The sequence below is a fragment of the Carcharhinus amblyrhynchos genome, chromosome 1, assembly GCF_965287045.1.
Source record: "Carcharhinus amblyrhynchos chromosome 1, sCarAmb.v2.hapA, whole genome shotgun sequence".
Lineage (NCBI taxonomy): Eukaryota > Metazoa > Chordata > Chondrichthyes > Carcharhiniformes > Carcharhinidae > Carcharhinus > Carcharhinus amblyrhynchos.
The window spans coordinates 40,803,422-40,821,427 of NC_137324.1; the positions used below are offsets into that span (position 1 = coordinate 40,803,422).

The 18,006-nt window shown below is 41.5% G+C and overlaps 1 protein-coding gene across 4 annotated transcripts in view; it reads left to right on the forward strand.

The window, feature by feature from the left end:
• kiaa1328 (KIAA1328 ortholog) overlaps window positions 1-18,006 on the forward strand; it is a 192,778-nt gene that overhangs the window by 39,138 nt on the left and 135,634 nt on the right. For all 4 annotated transcript variants that reach the window (XM_080214587.1, XM_080214671.1, XM_080214751.1 and 1 more), the window contains one exon: window positions 5,996-6,111. In XM_080214587.1, the coding sequence (XP_080070713.1) occupies window positions 5,996-6,111 (116 nt within the window). The remainder of the gene's footprint in view (window positions 1-5,995; window positions 6,112-18,006) is intronic.

Below are 18,006 nucleotides of genomic sequence, written 5' to 3' on the forward strand. Positions count from 1 at the left end.
GTGGTGGGCAGGTTGTTGGAAGGTATTTTGAGAGACAGGATCTACAGGCATTTTGAGATGCAAGGACTGATTAAGTACAGTCAGCATGGCTCTGTGAGGGGAAAATCATGTCTCTCAAACTTGATTGAGTTTTTTGAAGAGGTAACCAAGAAGGTAGATGAAGAAGGATATTTTGGCCCTGGAGGGAGTGCAGAGGAGGTTTACTAGGCTGATACCGGAGTTGAGGGGATTGAGCTATGAGGAGAGGCTGAATAAACTAGGCTTGTACTCGTTAGAGTTTAGAAGAATGAGGGGAGATCTCATTGAGACGTATAAGATGATGAATGGGATGGATAGGATAGAGGTGGAGAGACTCTTCCTGCTCAAAAAAGACAGTAGGACTAGGGGGCACAGCCTCAAGATAAAGGGGAGGCGGTTTAGAATGGAGTTGAGGAGGAACTTCTTCACTCAAAGGGTGGTGAATCTCTGGAATTCTCTGCCCGTTGAAGTGGTGGAGGCTGCCTCGCTAAATATTTTTAAGAAGCGGGTTGATGGGTTCTTGATAAGAGAGGGGATTAAGGGTTATGGGGAGAGGGCGGGAAAGTGGAACTGAGCCACAACAGATCAGCCATGATCTTATTGAATGGCGGGGCAGGCTCGAAGGGCTAGATGGCCTACTCCTGCTCCTATTTCTTATGTTCTTATGACAGAGCAGTTGATCTAATTTCGCAAGGCCTTTGACAAGGTACCACGTGGTAGGTTGTTGCATAAGATTAAATCTCTCGGGATCCAATATGAGGTAGCTAAATGGATGCAAAATTGGCTTGATGGCAGAATCCAGAGGATGGTTGTAGAGAGCTGAACAGCAAAAGCTCACTTGATCTTGATTTTCAGTAGAATATAGACTGTGAAAGCACGGCCTTATGATTTTTCTGACCTTTTGGGTTTTAAGCAGGAATCAGTGCTGGGTCCACTAAAATTTGTCATTTGTATCAATGATTTGTATGAGAATATTGGAGGCATGGTTAGTAAGTTTGCAGATGACACCAAGATTGGTGGCATCATGAACAGTGAAGAAAGTTATCTAGGATTGCAACGGGGTTTTGATCAATTGGGCCTGTGGGTTTACGATGGAGTTTAATTTAGATAAATGTGAGGTGATGCATTTTGGTAGATTGAACCAGGGCAGGACTTACTCAGTTAATGGTAGAGCGTTGGGGAGAGTTACAGAGCAAAGAGACCTAGACGTACAGGTTCATAGCTCCTTGGAAGTGGACTCACAGGTGGACAGAGTGGTGAAGAAGGCATTCAGCATGCTTGGTTTCATTGGTCAGAACGTTGAATACAGGAGTTGGAATGTCCTGTTGAAGTTGTACAAGACATTGGTGAGGCCACTCTTGGAATACTGTGTACAGTTTTGGTCACCCTATTGCAGAAAGGATATTATTAACTAGAAAGAGTGCAGAAAAGATTAACTAGGATGCTACCGGGATTCGATGGATTGAATTATAACGAGAGGCTGGATATACTGGGACTTTTTTCTTTGGAGCGTAGAAGGCCGAGGGGTGATTTTATAGAGATCTATAAAATAATGAGGGGCATTGATCAGCTAGATAGTCAATATCTTTTCCCAAGGATGGGGAGTCTAAAACTAGAGGGCCGAGATTTAAGGTGAGAGGGGAGAAATACAAAAGTGTCCAGAGGGACAATTTGTTCATAGAGGGTGGTGAGTGTCTGGAACAAGCTGCCAGAGATAGTAGTGGAAGTGGGTACAATTTTATCTTTTAAAAAGCATTTAGACAGCTATATGGATAGGATAGGTATAAAGGGATATGGGCCAAATGCAGGCAATTGGGACTAGCTTTGGGGTTTAAAAAAAAACGGCATGGATAGGTTGGACTGATGGGCCCATTTCCTTGCTGTAAACCTCTGACTCTGACACTGGGAGAATGTGCAAACTCCATACAGATTGTGACCTAAGCTGGGAATCGAACCTGGGACACTGGCACTGTGAGGCAGCAGTGCTAGCCACTATGCCACCGTGCCAACCACAAATGTAGCAAATGTTGTGTGTTTGTTTAAAAAGGGTTGCAGGGAAAAGCCTGGGAACTACAGGCCTGTAAGCCTCACATCTGTAGTGGGTAAATTGTCAGAAGGTATTTTGAGAAACAGAATCACCGGCATTTAGAGAGGCAAGAACTGATTGAGGACAGTCAGCATGGCTTTGTGAGTGGAAAATCATGTCTCCCAAATTTGATTGTTTTTTGAAGGGGTAACCAAGAAGCTTGAAGAGGGCAGTGCAGTTGATATTGTCTACATGGACTTTGACAAGGTACTGCCTGATGGGTTGCTACATAAGGTTAAATCTCATGGGATCCAGGATGAGGTAGCGAAATGGATACAAAATTGGCTTGATGACAGAAGATAGAGGGTGGTTGTAGAGAGTTGTTTTTCAAACTGGAGGCCTGGAGGTAGTGTGCCTCAGGGACCGGTGCTGCATCCACTGTTATTTGTCATTTATGTTAATGATTTGGATGAGAATTTAGTGGGCATGGTTAGTAAGTTTGCACATGATACCAAATTGGTGGCATAATGGACAATGAATAATGTTATCTAGGATTGCAATGGGATCTTGATCAATTGGGTGGATGAATGGCAGATGGAGTTTAGTTTAGATAAATAGGAGGTGATGCATTTTGGTAGATTGAACCAGGCAGAACTTATTCAGCTAATGGTGAGGCATTGGGGACAGTTATAGAACAAAGAGATCTAGGGATACAGGATCACAGCTCTTTGAAAGTGGAGTTACAGGTGGACAGAGTGATGAAGAAGGCATTTGGCACGCTTGGTTTCATTGGCCAGAACATTGAATTTAGGAGTTGGGATATCTTGTTTGAGTTGTACAAGACATTGGTAAGGCCACACTTGGAATACTGTGTACAGTTCTGGTCATCCTATTATAGAAAGGGTGCAAAAAAGATTTACTAGCATACTACTAGGACTTTATGGTTTGAGTTGGGAGGAGAGGCTGGATCAACTGGAACTTTTTTCTCTGGAGCGTAGGAGGCTTAGGAGTGATCTTATAGAGGTCTACAAAATAATGAGGGACATAGATAAAATAGATAGTCAATATCTTTTCCCAAAAGTAGGGGAGCCTACTTCTGGAAGGCATAGGTTTAAGCTGAGAGAGGAGATATGCAAAAGGGTCTAGAAGGGCAATTTTTTCACGTGCGGTGTTGGATACCTGGAACAAGGTGCCAGAGTTGTTAGTAGAGAAGGGTACAATTTAGTCTTTTAAAAAGCATTTAGACAGTTAATGGGAAAGATGAGTATAGACAGATATGAGCCAAATGCGGGCAATTTGGACTAGATTTGGGGTTTAAAAAACGGGGGTGGCATGGACTGCTTGGGCTGAAGGGCCTGTTTTTATGTTGTAAATCTCTATGACTCTGGGGTGGAGGCTAAGGAGCAGTCTGATAGAGGTCTACACAATTATGAGAGGCTTAGATAGCCTGCTAAGTCAGAGGCTTTTCCCCAGGATGGAATGGTCAACTACAAGAGGGCACAGGTTTAAGGTGAGAGCGGGTAAGTTTAGGGGAGACGGACGGGGAGTGTTTTTCACACAAAAGCATGGTACGTGCCTGGAACGCTTTGCCAGTGGAGGTGGTGGAAGTAGACACGTTAACAAAATTCAAGGTGTATCTTGATAGACACATGAATTGGGAGACAAACAGAGGCTTTGAAACAGCATATTGGCGCAGGCTTTGTGGGCCAAAGGGTCTGTTTGTGTGCTGTATTGTTCTTTGTTCGATTAACATTCACTGTTACTTTAATTCTAGAGCAGCTCATCTAAGATTCTTAGACTTGTTTTCTTCAGCAATCTGCTAGCTCAGCGGGAAGTGTAAACAGACAATGGATAGGAGGCTTGTTTGCGTGATGGATTGGGCTACATTCATGATCGTTTGTAGTTTCTTGTCAACCTAAGGCTAAGGAAGTTCAGCATGTCCGCTATGATTCTCGTCAATTTTTACAGACGCACCATAGAAAGTATCCTTCCCAGATGTACCACAGCTTGCAATGGCTCCTGGTCTGACCGAGAGCTCAAGAAATTGCAAAGAGTTATGAGCGTAGCCAAGTCCATCACCAAACCAGCCTCCTCTCCTTCAACTCCATCTGTAGTATCAAACTAGTACAGGTTTTCCGTTATTTAGCTGAACTCCAGAGGCAGTGCAGAGAGCTGGTTGACAAGTAAAGCTTTCTGTTGTTGGCTTATGTTTTGAAGCTGGTTTCATGTTTGCTGGAGGGGTTATTTATGAGTGAGGAAGAGAACTTACAAGATGGATCCTTGGGTGGGAAAAGCAAAACTTGCCAGAAATACTTTGACTATGTCTTCATGACTATGTCATGAACAGACTAGGAATGGAGGGATACAAACGAATAGTCTAGTTGGAAGCATGAGCAGCGCAGGCTTGGAGGGCCAAAGGGCCTGTTTCCTGTGCCGTATTGTTCTTCGTTCTTTGATAGTTAGCAGGACCAAGTAAGATGTGTTTACTCTTAGTTAGTCAATGTAGAAAGATGGCATGAATGTGTCAAAAGCAGCAGTTCGCGGATGGATAATGGACCATCGTCCCTGTCCCTGTCCCAGAAAATGTCACTCATGACTAGTAAGAATTGTTTCTGCTAGGACAAATAAGTACCTGATTCGAGAGATCCCAAAAGGAAGTTACAGGAAAGCTGGGCACAAGCATGTTGAAGGACTTGAGAGACAAAAGCAATATTGAAGAGAGGATGGGGTATTTTGCAAAGGATTGAAATCTCCATGGAGGAATTTTGAGGATGGGTGATAGTAGTTGTAAATGGACCTTATGACAGACTGGGTTACAGAAGCACCAACGATAAAGGATAAAATTACTGTAACATGCTTTGAGAATCTATAATTATTTTTGAAAATATTTTAAAAGGATTTGTAAGTGTTTGTATCAATTGCAATGGGATCACATTTTTGATTAATTAGCAATCCCGGTTAATTTGACTTGGAAATGCTTTACCAAGAATAGTGCAGGGAAGAGCTGGAGAGGGGAGACATTCAGTGATCTGAATTAGGGACTGGATGTTTGACTGGTCAGATAGCATGCTTAGATCTGCTGCCACTATTTCTTTCACTTTGAAGACATAAAACATGTAGAATTCACCATACTATGCAAGTGGGGTTCTGGTAAATCCATGCTTCCATGACTGATGGGAGCTGAGAGTTGAGAAGGTTCTGGAAAGAAGTGTCCTTTTGTATAGAGGTTCCCATGGAGAGAGCTCTGTTTATGTGGACATTGCTGCCTGTGGAGAACCAACGTGAAAGAAAGGGATTGGAATTTTGAAGATTGGAGTTTGGAAGAACTTGTGTCTGAGAATGTACAAGCGGAATAGACTGTCTAGGAACTCTGTGCAGCAAACTTTGTGGTCTTTGCTATTCCATGTGTAATTTATTGTTTGTAGTGGCCAAATTTTGCTTATTAATTTATGTTTAGCTTGCATTGATTCTAATTTGTGAAAAATGAAATCTGTTTGATCATTTCTTTGTTTAGGTAAATTTTGATCACAGATCCTCAGAGGGGTTGTATCAACCTGCAGAAAATGTTGCTGGGATGATTGGTTGAGGGTCTTGGTAAGGCAAGTAAGCCAGACTCTCTTCCTGATTGGGATTTATAATGTTCTAACAGTTGTTGTTGAATTGCGTTTTTTTTTCCTCTCTTGGTATGATTACTAATGCCAGTTATAGCATTTAAGTACCACTTTGGTTGGCTTACTGAAGCCAGCTCATCATATTCCAAGAATTGAGAGAAAAATCTAGTATCTTGTATAATATTATATTTGCAGTGGAAAGCACCTATGAGGAATTAGAGTAATTTATTTTCATCTAACGTGGAGGCAAATACATGGATGAAGCTTAAGTGCTAGAAACTCATTTCAGTTTTAAAAAAAGTAAAATCTAATTCTTCTGTTTTTGTATGCTTCTGCCTAGAGTAAGTGAGGAGAAAGAAGAAACCGTGGAACGATTAAAGGCTGAACATGAATCATTTGAAAAGAAAATCAGAGAATTGGAGGACCAAAATGAACTCATTGCGACTGAACGTGAAGATATCCTTAACTGGTCTATTATTTTAAAACTGCTCTAAATACATTATGTGCCATAATTTAGTTGAACATATCTATATTCAATGTATAACAAATATATAAGTGTAGTGTGGGACAAATTGGATATAGTGCTGAGCCACTTTAATTCAAAGTCTTAATGTCAGCTTCCAATTTTAAGTTTGTAGTACAAGTTGATGAGCTTATTTGGCTGTCACAATTTTGCAAGTTAAGCAACCAAGTTGAATGATATCCTTTCTCTAAGGATGAATTTGAGTTTCATAAGTGAACAATTTAATCTAATTAGTACATTGTGCATATTTACAATTTGCACCCCATTTGTGATCATGCAGTTTGTACAGTCATTAGAGAAATATGTTTTTTTTCATTGAGTGGTCGGCATCTGGAATATCTGATTTGAAAGAATAGTGGAACATAAATAATTTAAAAAAAAGAGTTGGATAGGTATTTGAAAATGAGGAACTTTCATGGTTATGGCAAAAAGTGGTGGTGTGGAACTAAACACAGCTCTTTCAAAAGACTAACAGCATAACGAGTGGAATGGTGCTATGATTTCATGAGTAAGCCTCTGATGCTGACCTTTTGTTCTTGAAACAAACATGCAAGACATTTTGTAAATGATATATATGAAAAGAACTTGGCTGATATTTGGCAGCTTAATTTTGGAGGTGATCTGTATTGTCTCAAGTTATTTCTTTTAAAATACTGCAATTGAAGTACTTTTCCGCATTGAAACAATACTTAAGTATTTAATGTTCCAACAAGAGTATCAGTTATATGTCTTTCAAAATTGGCTGGCATTGTGGGCTGAATTTTCCAGCCATAGAATCTTTCCAGACATCAGCACCATTTATGGGACAGTAACCCAGCCATTAGAGCAATGTGCTTTCTTGGTTGATTTTTTGTAAGGCAACAAGTTACTCGGCCGCCTTCCAGTGCCAATCAGTTATGGGTGCCAAGTGGATTGAGAGGGAGAGGGGGTCAATCAGAGCACTGATGATCTTGACAGCAGCCAGAGTATCAGTGCACTGCTGAGGCAAATGTTTCAAAAGAGGGTAGAATGAAATGACCAGGAAGAAAGGAGACTACCATTGCTTTTGCAATGGCAAGTGTTTGCCTGCAGATGTCCACAGCATGTGCCCTCTGAGCAGTTGAGGTTATGACACTACATGGGGTCTGTGCATTGCTCTTGCAAATATGCTGCTAATGTCATTTAACCAGCGTAATTGACTTGCTGACATTACTGGGTAGGTTGTAATCACCAGACAAATGCTGAGTCTGGGAAAAACAAGAGGAGTAAAAAACACTGGGAAAGTGGCACAGTGTCTTTCTCTGTGGCTTGCTGGTAGACTCACCTTATTCCCTGCCTCCAAATCCACCTCTGAATCCCCAGAGTTTGCTCTCTGTATTTTTCTTTCTTCCTCTAATACTGTGTGCTATCTACGTGATAATTTTATATTTGGTGTATCATGCCTTTAGATAAAAAAAACGCACCTCAAAATGCCAGAATTTGTTGGACATAAAGTAGTGATTAGCCAAAATAATGACCCTGATAAAACAGCTGATTGACTAAAAACGAACAGATCAAAATCAGTTTGCAAACCACCAATGCTGAATAATTGAATAAAAAACTGAACAGTCATATTACTCATTTTTTTAAAGCTATTCATGGCAAACCAGTGAATAATTGGAAATGAGCAATCAAATTCACACAATTTTATGTAATTGGTTTGAGTTTGAATTTTTCCCACAGTCTGAAAGCACTGCATTTGGCACTCAATCATTTTAACTGAACACCTAAAGAGTGACACAAATATTAGATCTTAATATAAGAAATAGGAGCAGGAGAAGAGCATGTGGTCCTTTGAGCCTGCTCTGCCATACAGTACGATCATGGCTAATCTTGGGCTCCTACTGCACTTTCTTGTCTTTTCCTTATATCCTTTGATCCCCTGAGAGCCTTAAATATGTTCAATAATGATGGATCTGCAACTCCTCTGAGGTAGAAAGTTCCATTGATTCTCAATCCTTTGAAGAAATTTCTCTTCGCCTCAGTCTAAAATGATCAACCCCTTTTCCTGAACTGATGCTTCATCATTCTAGATTCCCCAGCCAGAACAAAAAGTGGTATCTTGTGCCTCGGGCACTGCTGCCTCACAGTGCCATGGACTCGGGTTCGACTCCCGGCTGGGGTCATTGTCTGTGTGGAGTTTGCAATTCTTCCGTGTGTTTGTGAGTCTCCCCTGGGTGCTTCAGTTTCCTCCCAGAGTCTGAAAGATGTGCTGGTTAGGTGCATTGATCCGAACAGGTGCCGGAGTGTGGTGACTAGGGGAAATTTCACAGTAACTTCATTGCGGTGTTAATATAAGCCTTACTTGTAACTAATAAATAAATGTTACTTTTTACAATGCACCTTTTGCGTGGCCTATTGGAAATCCAGGTATGCTACACCTGCCAATTGCTCTTTACCTACTCTACTTGTTACAGCCTCAAAAAACTCTAATAAATTAGTCAACTTAAATTACAATGACTATTTTAGATTAAATACTTGAGTCGCCCTAGTCTTATTAGTTTCTAACACAGGTCGATCCAAATGGCCTGCCTTGCTCACTTGCTAAACTGCTGAATGACCCCTCCCCTCCCCTGTAATTTAAGGAAGTTAAAGCCAGAACAGAAGAGAGTGAATGTAAGAAGTCAGATTGAGCATGCATGAAATGAAGGAAGAGTGAACCTAAGTGGGGGGGAGAAAGAAGGGGGGCTACTGCAATAGAAAGAGTGATATTTAATTTGCAGATTTATCCTTAGTTAGAGGAACACAAGAAGGCTCCATTTTATTTGATGGGTCTTGGCTCAAATGTGTTTAAGAACTATTTAATCAGTTTATAATGCTGCTGAAGACAGGGGAAGCCCTGTCACTGCAATAATTCCCCTGCTGTTCTTTGAAGTTTTGTCATGAATCTCAGTTTAATATCTCATCCAAGCAACAGTATCTCTGACAATAAAACACTCCCTCAGAGCTGCAAAAGAATGGAACTGGACCAGCTATATAAATACTGTGGTTATGAGAGCATGTCAGAAGCTAGGAATCCTGCGGCAAGTAACTTCACTCCTGACCCTCCCCAAAGCCTGTCCACCATCTACACAGCACAAATCGACAGTGTGATGGAATTCTCTCCACGTTTCTGATGACTGCAGCTCTAACAATACTCAATAAGCTTGACATCATCCAGAACAAAGTGGCCTGCGGTGTTGATTGCATCTTAAAGATATAAATGAATTGGAAGCAGTTCAGGGAAGGTTTACCAGAGTAATACCTGGAATGGGTGGGTTGTCTTGAGGAAAGCTTGTATTTGCTGCAGGTTAGAAGAGTGCCATGTGATTTACATAGAAACATAGAACAGAGAAACTAGAAGCAGGAGTAGGCCATTCGGCACTTTGAACCTGCTCCACCATTCATTTTGATCATCGCTGATCAGTGAACTCAGTATCCTGATATCCTCCTCTTTTCCTCCCATATCCCTTGATCCCTTTAGCCCCAAGAGCTATATCTAATTTCTTCTTGAAATCAGACAATGTTTTGGCCTCAACTATATTCTGTGGTAGTGAATTCCACACATTCACCACTCTCTGAGTGAAGAAATTTCTCCTCAGCTCAGTTCTAAAAGGTTTACCCCTTATCCTCAAACTATGACCCCTAGTTCTGAACTTCTCAACCATTGGGGACATTCCTTCTGAATCTCTCCTGTCTAACCCTGTTACAATTTTAAAAGTTTCTATGCAAGCCCCCTCACTCTTCTAAACTCCGGTGAATATCATCGTCTCCTCATATGACAGACCTGCCATCCCATGAATCAGCCTGGTAAACCTTTGCTATACTCCCTCAATAGCAAAGACATCTTTCCTCAGATACACAGAAGTCCTGGTGTGGTCTCATCAATACCCTATACAATTGCAGTAAAATACCCGTATCCCTATACTCAAATCCGCTAGCTTATGAAGGCCAACATACCATTTGTCGTCTTTACTGCCTGCTGTATCTGCACAATTGCTCTGTGACTGATGCATGAGGACACCATGGTCTAGTTAAGTATCCATCTCTCTCAATTTACACCCATTTAAGTAATAACCTCACATTTATCCACATTATATTGCGTCTGCCATGCAGATGCCCACACACTTAGACTGTCCAAATCATGCCAAAGGATTTCTCCATCCTCCTCAAAGTTCACCTTCTCCCCTAACTTTGTATCATCTGCAAATTTTGGAGATAATACATTCAGTTCCTGCTTCCAAATCATTAGTACGTAATCTGAACAGTTGGAGTTCTAGCATGGATCGCTGCAAAACCTCACTAGCAACTGACTGCAAATCAGAAAAAGATCCATTTATGTCAACTGTTTATTTATTTCCTATCTGCTAACCAGTTTTCTATCCATCTCAAAACATTACCTGCAATTCCATAGTAGTCTGTTATGTGAGATTTTGTCGAAAGCCTTCAAAGGTGAAATAAGCCACATTCACTGGTTCTCCTCAGTCAACTCTATCAATTACATCCTCAAAAAATTCCAATATGTTCATCAAGCATGGTTTCCCTTTTGTAAATCCATGCTAACTTTGTCTGATTATACCACTGCCTTCCAAATGCAGATTATGAAATCCTTGATCATAGACTCCAGCAACTTCCCCAGTACCAACATTAGGCTTACTGATCTATATTTCCCTGTTTTCTCGCTACCTCCCTTTTTGAATAGCGGGCTTACATTAGCTACACTCTAATCTGTAGGCATTATTCTACAGTCCAAAGAACTTTGGGAAATAACCACCAATTATCAGGACCTAGAGATTTATCCACCTTCAATCCCATCAATTTCCCCAAAACCATTCCTTTACTAATGCTGATTTCCTTCAGCTCCTCTCTAAAACATGTTTCTCTCAGCACTTCTGGCACGTTACTCAGGTCTTTCTTTGTGAAGGCTGAAGCAAAGTATATATTTAATTGTGCAGCCATTTCTTTATTCTCTGTTATGAATTCTCTTGTTCGGACTGTAAAGGGCCTACATTTGCTTTTGTCAATCTTTTGCTCTTTACATGTCTACAGAAACTTTTATAGTCAGTTCTTATATTTCCCGCTAACTTACTTTCATTCTCTGTTTTTCTCTTAATCAATCCCTTGGTCCTTGTTTGCTGAATCCACAGGCCTTTTTTTTGTCAATTTATATGCTTCTTCCTTGAAACTGATACTATCTCTAATTTCCCTTGTAAGCCATGATTTGGCTACAATTCTCTAACAACTCTTGCGCCAAACAGGAATAAACAACATCTGGAGTTCACCTATTCATTCTTCAAATGCCTGCCACTGTGCACTGTCTTTCCTTTCAATAATGTTTCCCAGTCCATCATGGCCGATTCATGCCTCATACCATCATAGTCACCTTATTGAGATGCAGGACCCTGGTCTCAGAATCAACTACATTATCCACCTTGACAAAACTCTACCATATTATGGTCACTCGTCCCCAAGTGTTCTCTCTCAACTAGATTGCCAACTAATGCTTTCTCATTGTGTCGCCGCTCTGCTGACCTCACCTGGACGTTTGCCTTTACACGAAGACAGAGGGGGTCTTCTGCAAATCCGCCTTCTGGCAGCAAATCTCACCTGAAACAGCCAATCACCTTGTTTTTTAAAATGAACAAAATTCAGGTGGCTCTTGCTGTGTATTCTAATGCTAAACCACTCTCTAACAGAGAAGGACATACCCCAGATGCAAAATCTGTTAACTATACAGGAGAATGAGTACTGTCTTAACTATCCCTCAAGATGAATATCTTAAAACAATAAACCAGGATGTAGTGAATCAACCTATATTTGGAAAGGGAACTGAAATTATTAGGGGCACACATTGTAAGGTATCCCTTTGTAATCATTAAGTGCTGTCTGCAGAAAGAGGCAGTAGCAGTCAAGTGCCTTTAAGAATTAGAGAATCAGAAACATTGTTAGGTCTCCAAGCCTGTTCCTTTATGGGTCCACCAATATAACAAACTAACCTGTTAATGGCATTAGAAGCAACTAAACTTAAATGACCTGCAGAAAGTCCATCCTTTCGATGGAATCCTGAAACAACTTCTGCACATGACTTTGACTGTCGTTTTCACCGAATTACCTTTCAGGAATGAAGACGTGTTTTTAATCAGGCTTGTAATGTGTATTTTCCAGAACAAGACCGTCAGGTGAATTGTGAGCTATCACTTGATTTGATTTATTATTGTCACATGTATTAGTAAACGGTGAATGGTATTGTTTCTTATGCACTATATTGACAAAGATACTGTTCATATAGAAGGAGATGAGAGAGTGCAGAATGTAGTGTTACAGTCATAGCTTGGGTGTAGAGGAAGATCAACTTAGTGCGAGGTAGGTTCATTCAAAAGTCTGATGGCAGCAGGGAGAAAGCTGTTCTTGAGTCGGTTGGTACGTGACCTCAGACTTTTGTATCTTTTTCTTGATGGAAAAAGGTGGAAGAGAGTATATCTGGGATGTGTCCAGTCCTTGATTATGCTGGCAGCATTTCTGAGGCAGCGGGAAATGAAGACAAAATCAATGGATAGAAGGCTGGTTTGCTTGATGGACTGGGGTTCGTTCATGACTCTTTATGGATTTTGGGTCCTTGGACAGCAGAGGCCATACCAACGCTGTGATGCAACCAGAAAGAATGCTTTCTATGCTGCATCTTTAAAGATTGGCGAGATTCGTAGTGGTCATGCCAAATTTCCTTAGCCTCCTTAGAAAGTAGAGGTGTTGGTGGGCTTTCTTAACTATAACATCAACACAGAGGAACCAGGACAGATTGTAGGTGATCTTGACACCTAGAAACCTGAAACTCTTGACCTTTTCCACTTTGTCCCCATTGATGTAGACAGGGGCATGTCTCTCGCTATGCTTCCTGAAGTCGATGACTATCTCCTTTGTTTTGTAAACGTTGAGGGAGAGATTATCGTCTTTGCACCATTTCACCAGATTGTCTATCTCTTTCCTGTCCTCTGTTTTGTCATTGTTTGAGATCTGACCCACTACAGTGGCGTCATCAAACTTGAAAAGCTACTCGGAGGGGAATTTGGCTGCATAGCCGCAGATATATAAGGAGTATAGTAAGGGGCTGAGGATGCAGACTTGTGGGGCAATGGTGTTGAGGATAATTGTAGAGGAGGAGGCGTTGTCTATCCTAACTGATTATGGTCTGGGATCCAGTCACAGAGGGAGGAGCCGAGCTCCAGGCCATGGAGTTTGGAGATGAGTTTTGTTGGAATAATGTTGAAGGCTGAGGTGTAGTCAATAAGGAATCTGACATAGGTGTCTTCATTATCCACGTGTTCCAGGTTTGAGCGTAGGGTTAGGGGGATGGCGTCTGCTGAGGATCTGCTGCAGTGATAGGCGAACTGTAGTTGATTCAGGCAATGTGCGAGGCTGTTATTGATTTGTGTTGTGACTAACCTTTTGGAGTACTTCATAATGATAGGTGCCAGAGCCACTGGACAATAGTCGTAAAGACACACTCCCTGGCTTTCCTTTGGCGCAGGGAAGATGGTCGTCTTCTTGAAGTAGATAGGGACCTCAGATTGCTGTAAACTCATTGAGGAGAGGTGCATTGGTGCCGGCGAATGTACATGCCTTCATCCAGTTGCCTTGTCTTGCAGACCTTGCCATAGTCGGCAAGAGTCCGTGTGGCCAGACTGGGACTTCAGCTTGGTCCTGTACTGTCTCTTGCCATCTTTGATGGATCTCCGTGGATTATATCTGGATTTCTTGTATAGAAGCCTCAGACCTGGACTTCAGCAAGCAGTGGATATCCCTGTTCATCCATGGTTTCCAGTTGGGAAACATGCAGATTTGCTTCTTTGGCACACATTTACTAATGAAGTCAGCTACTATACAGGTGTAGTTCAGGCTGGTTCAGAGTTTTTAAATACTGACTAGTCCACTAACTCTAAGCAGTCCTGCAGGAGATCATCTGATTCCTCAGACCAACATTACATGACTTTCTTTAATGGATTATCTCATTTCAGTTTTTGCTTATAAGCAAGAAGAATGAACACAGCCTTGTGGTCTAATTTGCCAGTGTGCAAAGGCAATAGAGCAGTAGGCACATTTGATATTTGTATAGCAATGGTCTAAGTGTTTGGGCCTCTGGTGGAATAGGAGACATGTTGGTGGTATCTTGGTAGGACGCGCTTGAGTTTGGCCTGATTGAAGTCCCCGCCATGAAGAACAAGGCTTCGAGATATTTGTGATGGTGTACATTTCGTACAGTGCTGTCTTCATGTCACCATGGGGTGGGATGTGAACTGCTGTCAGGATAACAGAGGTGAGCTCTGCGGAAGGTAGTAGGGGCGGCATTTTAGTGTCAAGTTTTCTTGGTCTGCGGAACAGAAACATGCCAGTGTTGCTATGTCTGGACACCAAGAGATGTTGATTTGAATGCAGACGTCATTTCCCCTAGCCTTGCTTGATGCTGCAGTTCAGTCCTTTCAGAGGATTGTGGTTGCGGGGCACAGTCTGGTGGTGAAGCAGGAGTGAGTCACGTCCCCGTGAAACAGAATACACAATTGTATCATATTTCTTACTTTTACTTATGTTTGTATCATATCTTTCAAAACTATATTCTTCTCTTAAAATATAGAAGGATATTGCATTACCTGGACAGTTGGATGCAGACCTGGAGATTTTGTTAAAGAAGGATCACAAGTTTACCTTTGTACAGGGAGCAAGCCTGTCTTTTTCCAGAAGTCACCTGACTAGCATGGTACTTAGGAGAATGACCTGATTTTGTTTTGAACTGCAATCATTGAGTCATAGGGTTTTACAGCATGGAAACGGGCCCTTCGGCCCAATTTGTCCATGCTGCCCTTTTTTTTAAACCCCTAAGCTAGTCCCAATTGCCCACATTTGGCCCATATCCCTCTATACCCATCTTACCTATGTAACTGTCTAAACGCTTTTTAAAAGACAAAATTGTACCTGCTTCTACTACTACCTCTGGCAGCTTGTTCCAGACACTCACCACTCTCTGTGAAAATATGGACACTTCTTACCTCTGGACACTTTAATTGACAAATTTAATTGATTAGGGAAAAACTGGTAAAGGCTAGTAATTTACTGGGAATCACATGAGAGAAAGCTTTACATTTTGGACCTATGATTTTTGAAATCAATCTGTTTTAGGGGATAAGCTGAGAAGGATGGCTGCCCAAATTGCGCTCTCCCAACCTTGCTGGAAATTGCATTTGTGGTTATCAGTCTGTTGTCAGAGAATCCTCATCTGAGTAAAACTTATCTGCATTTGGAAACTGAAAAGCTGAGATGAGATTAATTGATTTGGCTTTAATGCTGCTCCATACTGAAACTCCACTGGTGAGAACCTCCTGACATACTACTGGGTACAGACTTCACACAAGCGAGTTTAGGATTGACAGCATTGAAACCATGCGAATTTCATCCTTTGTCATGAAACGTATCCTCCAAAACCCATCTCTGCAGACGCCCTATCTGTTTTCACTTTGTGCGGGTATGCATGCTGGGCTATCTTTCGAAGGGAATAGATAGTTACACTTGCAGTTAGGTGTAACTTGTGTAAGTTTGTTTTACAATTATTCTGAGTATATTTAAAAAAAACTGGCTTTTTATTTTGGATCTAACAGCAGCAAAGATAAACAATAGGCTATATTGGTGAGTGAATTCAACCTTTTAAATTAATGTTGCGACCTGTGGGGTAATGAGACTGCATCAACTGCGCATTCTTCCCATCCTGATTGTAACACTTATAACCAGTGTGCAGTATTCTCTTCAAGTGTACTTTATTTGTGTGTGAGACTATGGGAGTGAGCACCACGGCATTAGATTTTGGAGTGAGCACAAAGAGAACGAAGAACAGTACAGCACAGGAACAGGCCCTTGCACTCACCAAGTCTGTGCCGACCTAAATGCCTCCCTAATAATTTCTTGCCTCTGTGGTCCATAGCCCTCTGTTCCCTGCCTATTCATGTATCTACAGTAAGAAGTCTTACAACACCTGGTTAAAGTCCAATAGGTTTATTTGGTAGCAAACACCACTAGCTTTACCCCAGTCCAATGCCGGCATCTCCACATCATTCGTGTATCTATCCAGATGCCTCTTGAATATTGTTATAGAATCTGCTTCCACCACCACCTCCGGCAGCGCATTCCAGGCATTCACCACCCTCTGTGTGATGAACTTGGCCCTTACATCTCTTTTAAACTTCCCCCTCTCGCTTTCACATGCCAAAGACACCTTCATCACTTTGTCCACCTGTGACTCCACTTTCAAGGAGTTTTGAACCTGTATCCTTAGATCTGTTTGTTCTATACCTTCCCCAACACCCTACCATTAACTGAGTAAGTTCTGCTCTAGTTCATTCTACCAAAATGCATCACCTCACATTTATCTAAATTAAACTCCATCTGCCATTCTTCAGCCCATTGGCCTAATTGATCAAGATCCCATTGCAATCCTAGATAATCGTCTTCATTGTTCACCATACCACCAATCTTGGTGTCATTTGTAAACTTACTAACAATATCTCCTAAATTTTCATCCAAATCATTAATATAAATGACAAATAACAGTGGACCTAGCACTGATCCCTGAGGCACACTGCTGGTCACAGGCCTTCAGTTTGAAAAACAACCCTCTTCAACCACCCCTTGTCTTTTGTCATCAAGCCAATTTTGTATCCATTTGGCTGCTTCACCCTGGATCCTACCATGTGGCACCTTGTCAAAGGCTTTGCTAAAGTCCATGTAGACCATATCATCTTCACCGTCCTCATCTACCTTCTTGGTTACCTTTCAAAAAACTCAATCAAATTTGTGAGACATGCCCTTTGTGAGACATATCCTTTTCTACAAGTATCTTGAAACTTATAGAATTGTGATCTCAAAATGGTCCCCCACTGAGACATCAATCCCTGTCCAGGCTCATTTCCCAGAAGTAGATCTAAGATAACCTCTCTCTGAGTTGGACTATCTACGTATTGCCTCAAGAAACACTCTTGGACACACTGAACAAACTCTGCCCCATCCAAGCCCTGACACTAAAGGAATCCCAGTCTATGTTAAAATCACCCATCACAACAACCCTGTTGTTTTTACATCTTCCCATAATCTGCTGACATGTCAGCTCCTCCACTTTATGCTGGCTGTTCAGAGGTGTGTAGTACAACCCCAACAGTGTGATTGCACCACTCCTGTTCCTGAGTTATACCTATATGGCATCACTGCATGATCCCTCCGAAGAGTCCTCCTTCTGTAAAGCAGTGACATTCTCCTTAATCAGTAAAGCAATGCCCCCACCTCTTTTACCACCCTCTCTATCTCGCCTAAAGCATCTAAATCCTGGAATGCTAAACTGGCAGCCCTGCCCTTCTTTCATCCAAGTTTCTGTAATTGCCTCAACATTCTAGCTTCATGTAGTAATCCAAGCTTCAAGTTCACCTGCCATACCTGTCATACCCCTTGCATTAAAGCAAGCACACCTCAGACCATTTGTTCTGTCATGTTTTGTACGCTCTCCATGTTTTATTTTTCTTAGCCTAATTGGGTCCATTCACTGAGTTCTCCACAGTCTCTGTTTTATGGCCTTTTTGATTTTTATCTTTGGTTTCTCTGCCTTCCATTTTTCCCCTTACCACCTTTTGTTTCTGATCCCACTTTACTTTCCTCTGACTTCCTGCATCGATTCCGATCCCCCGTCACATAAAAATCCTTTGTTTTAATACTCAGAAAAGACTTGCTGCTGGTTATTCAAATAAGATTTTTATGTTTTGGGACACATTTTAAAGTCAGAGTAAAATGGGGAATGCAGGGGT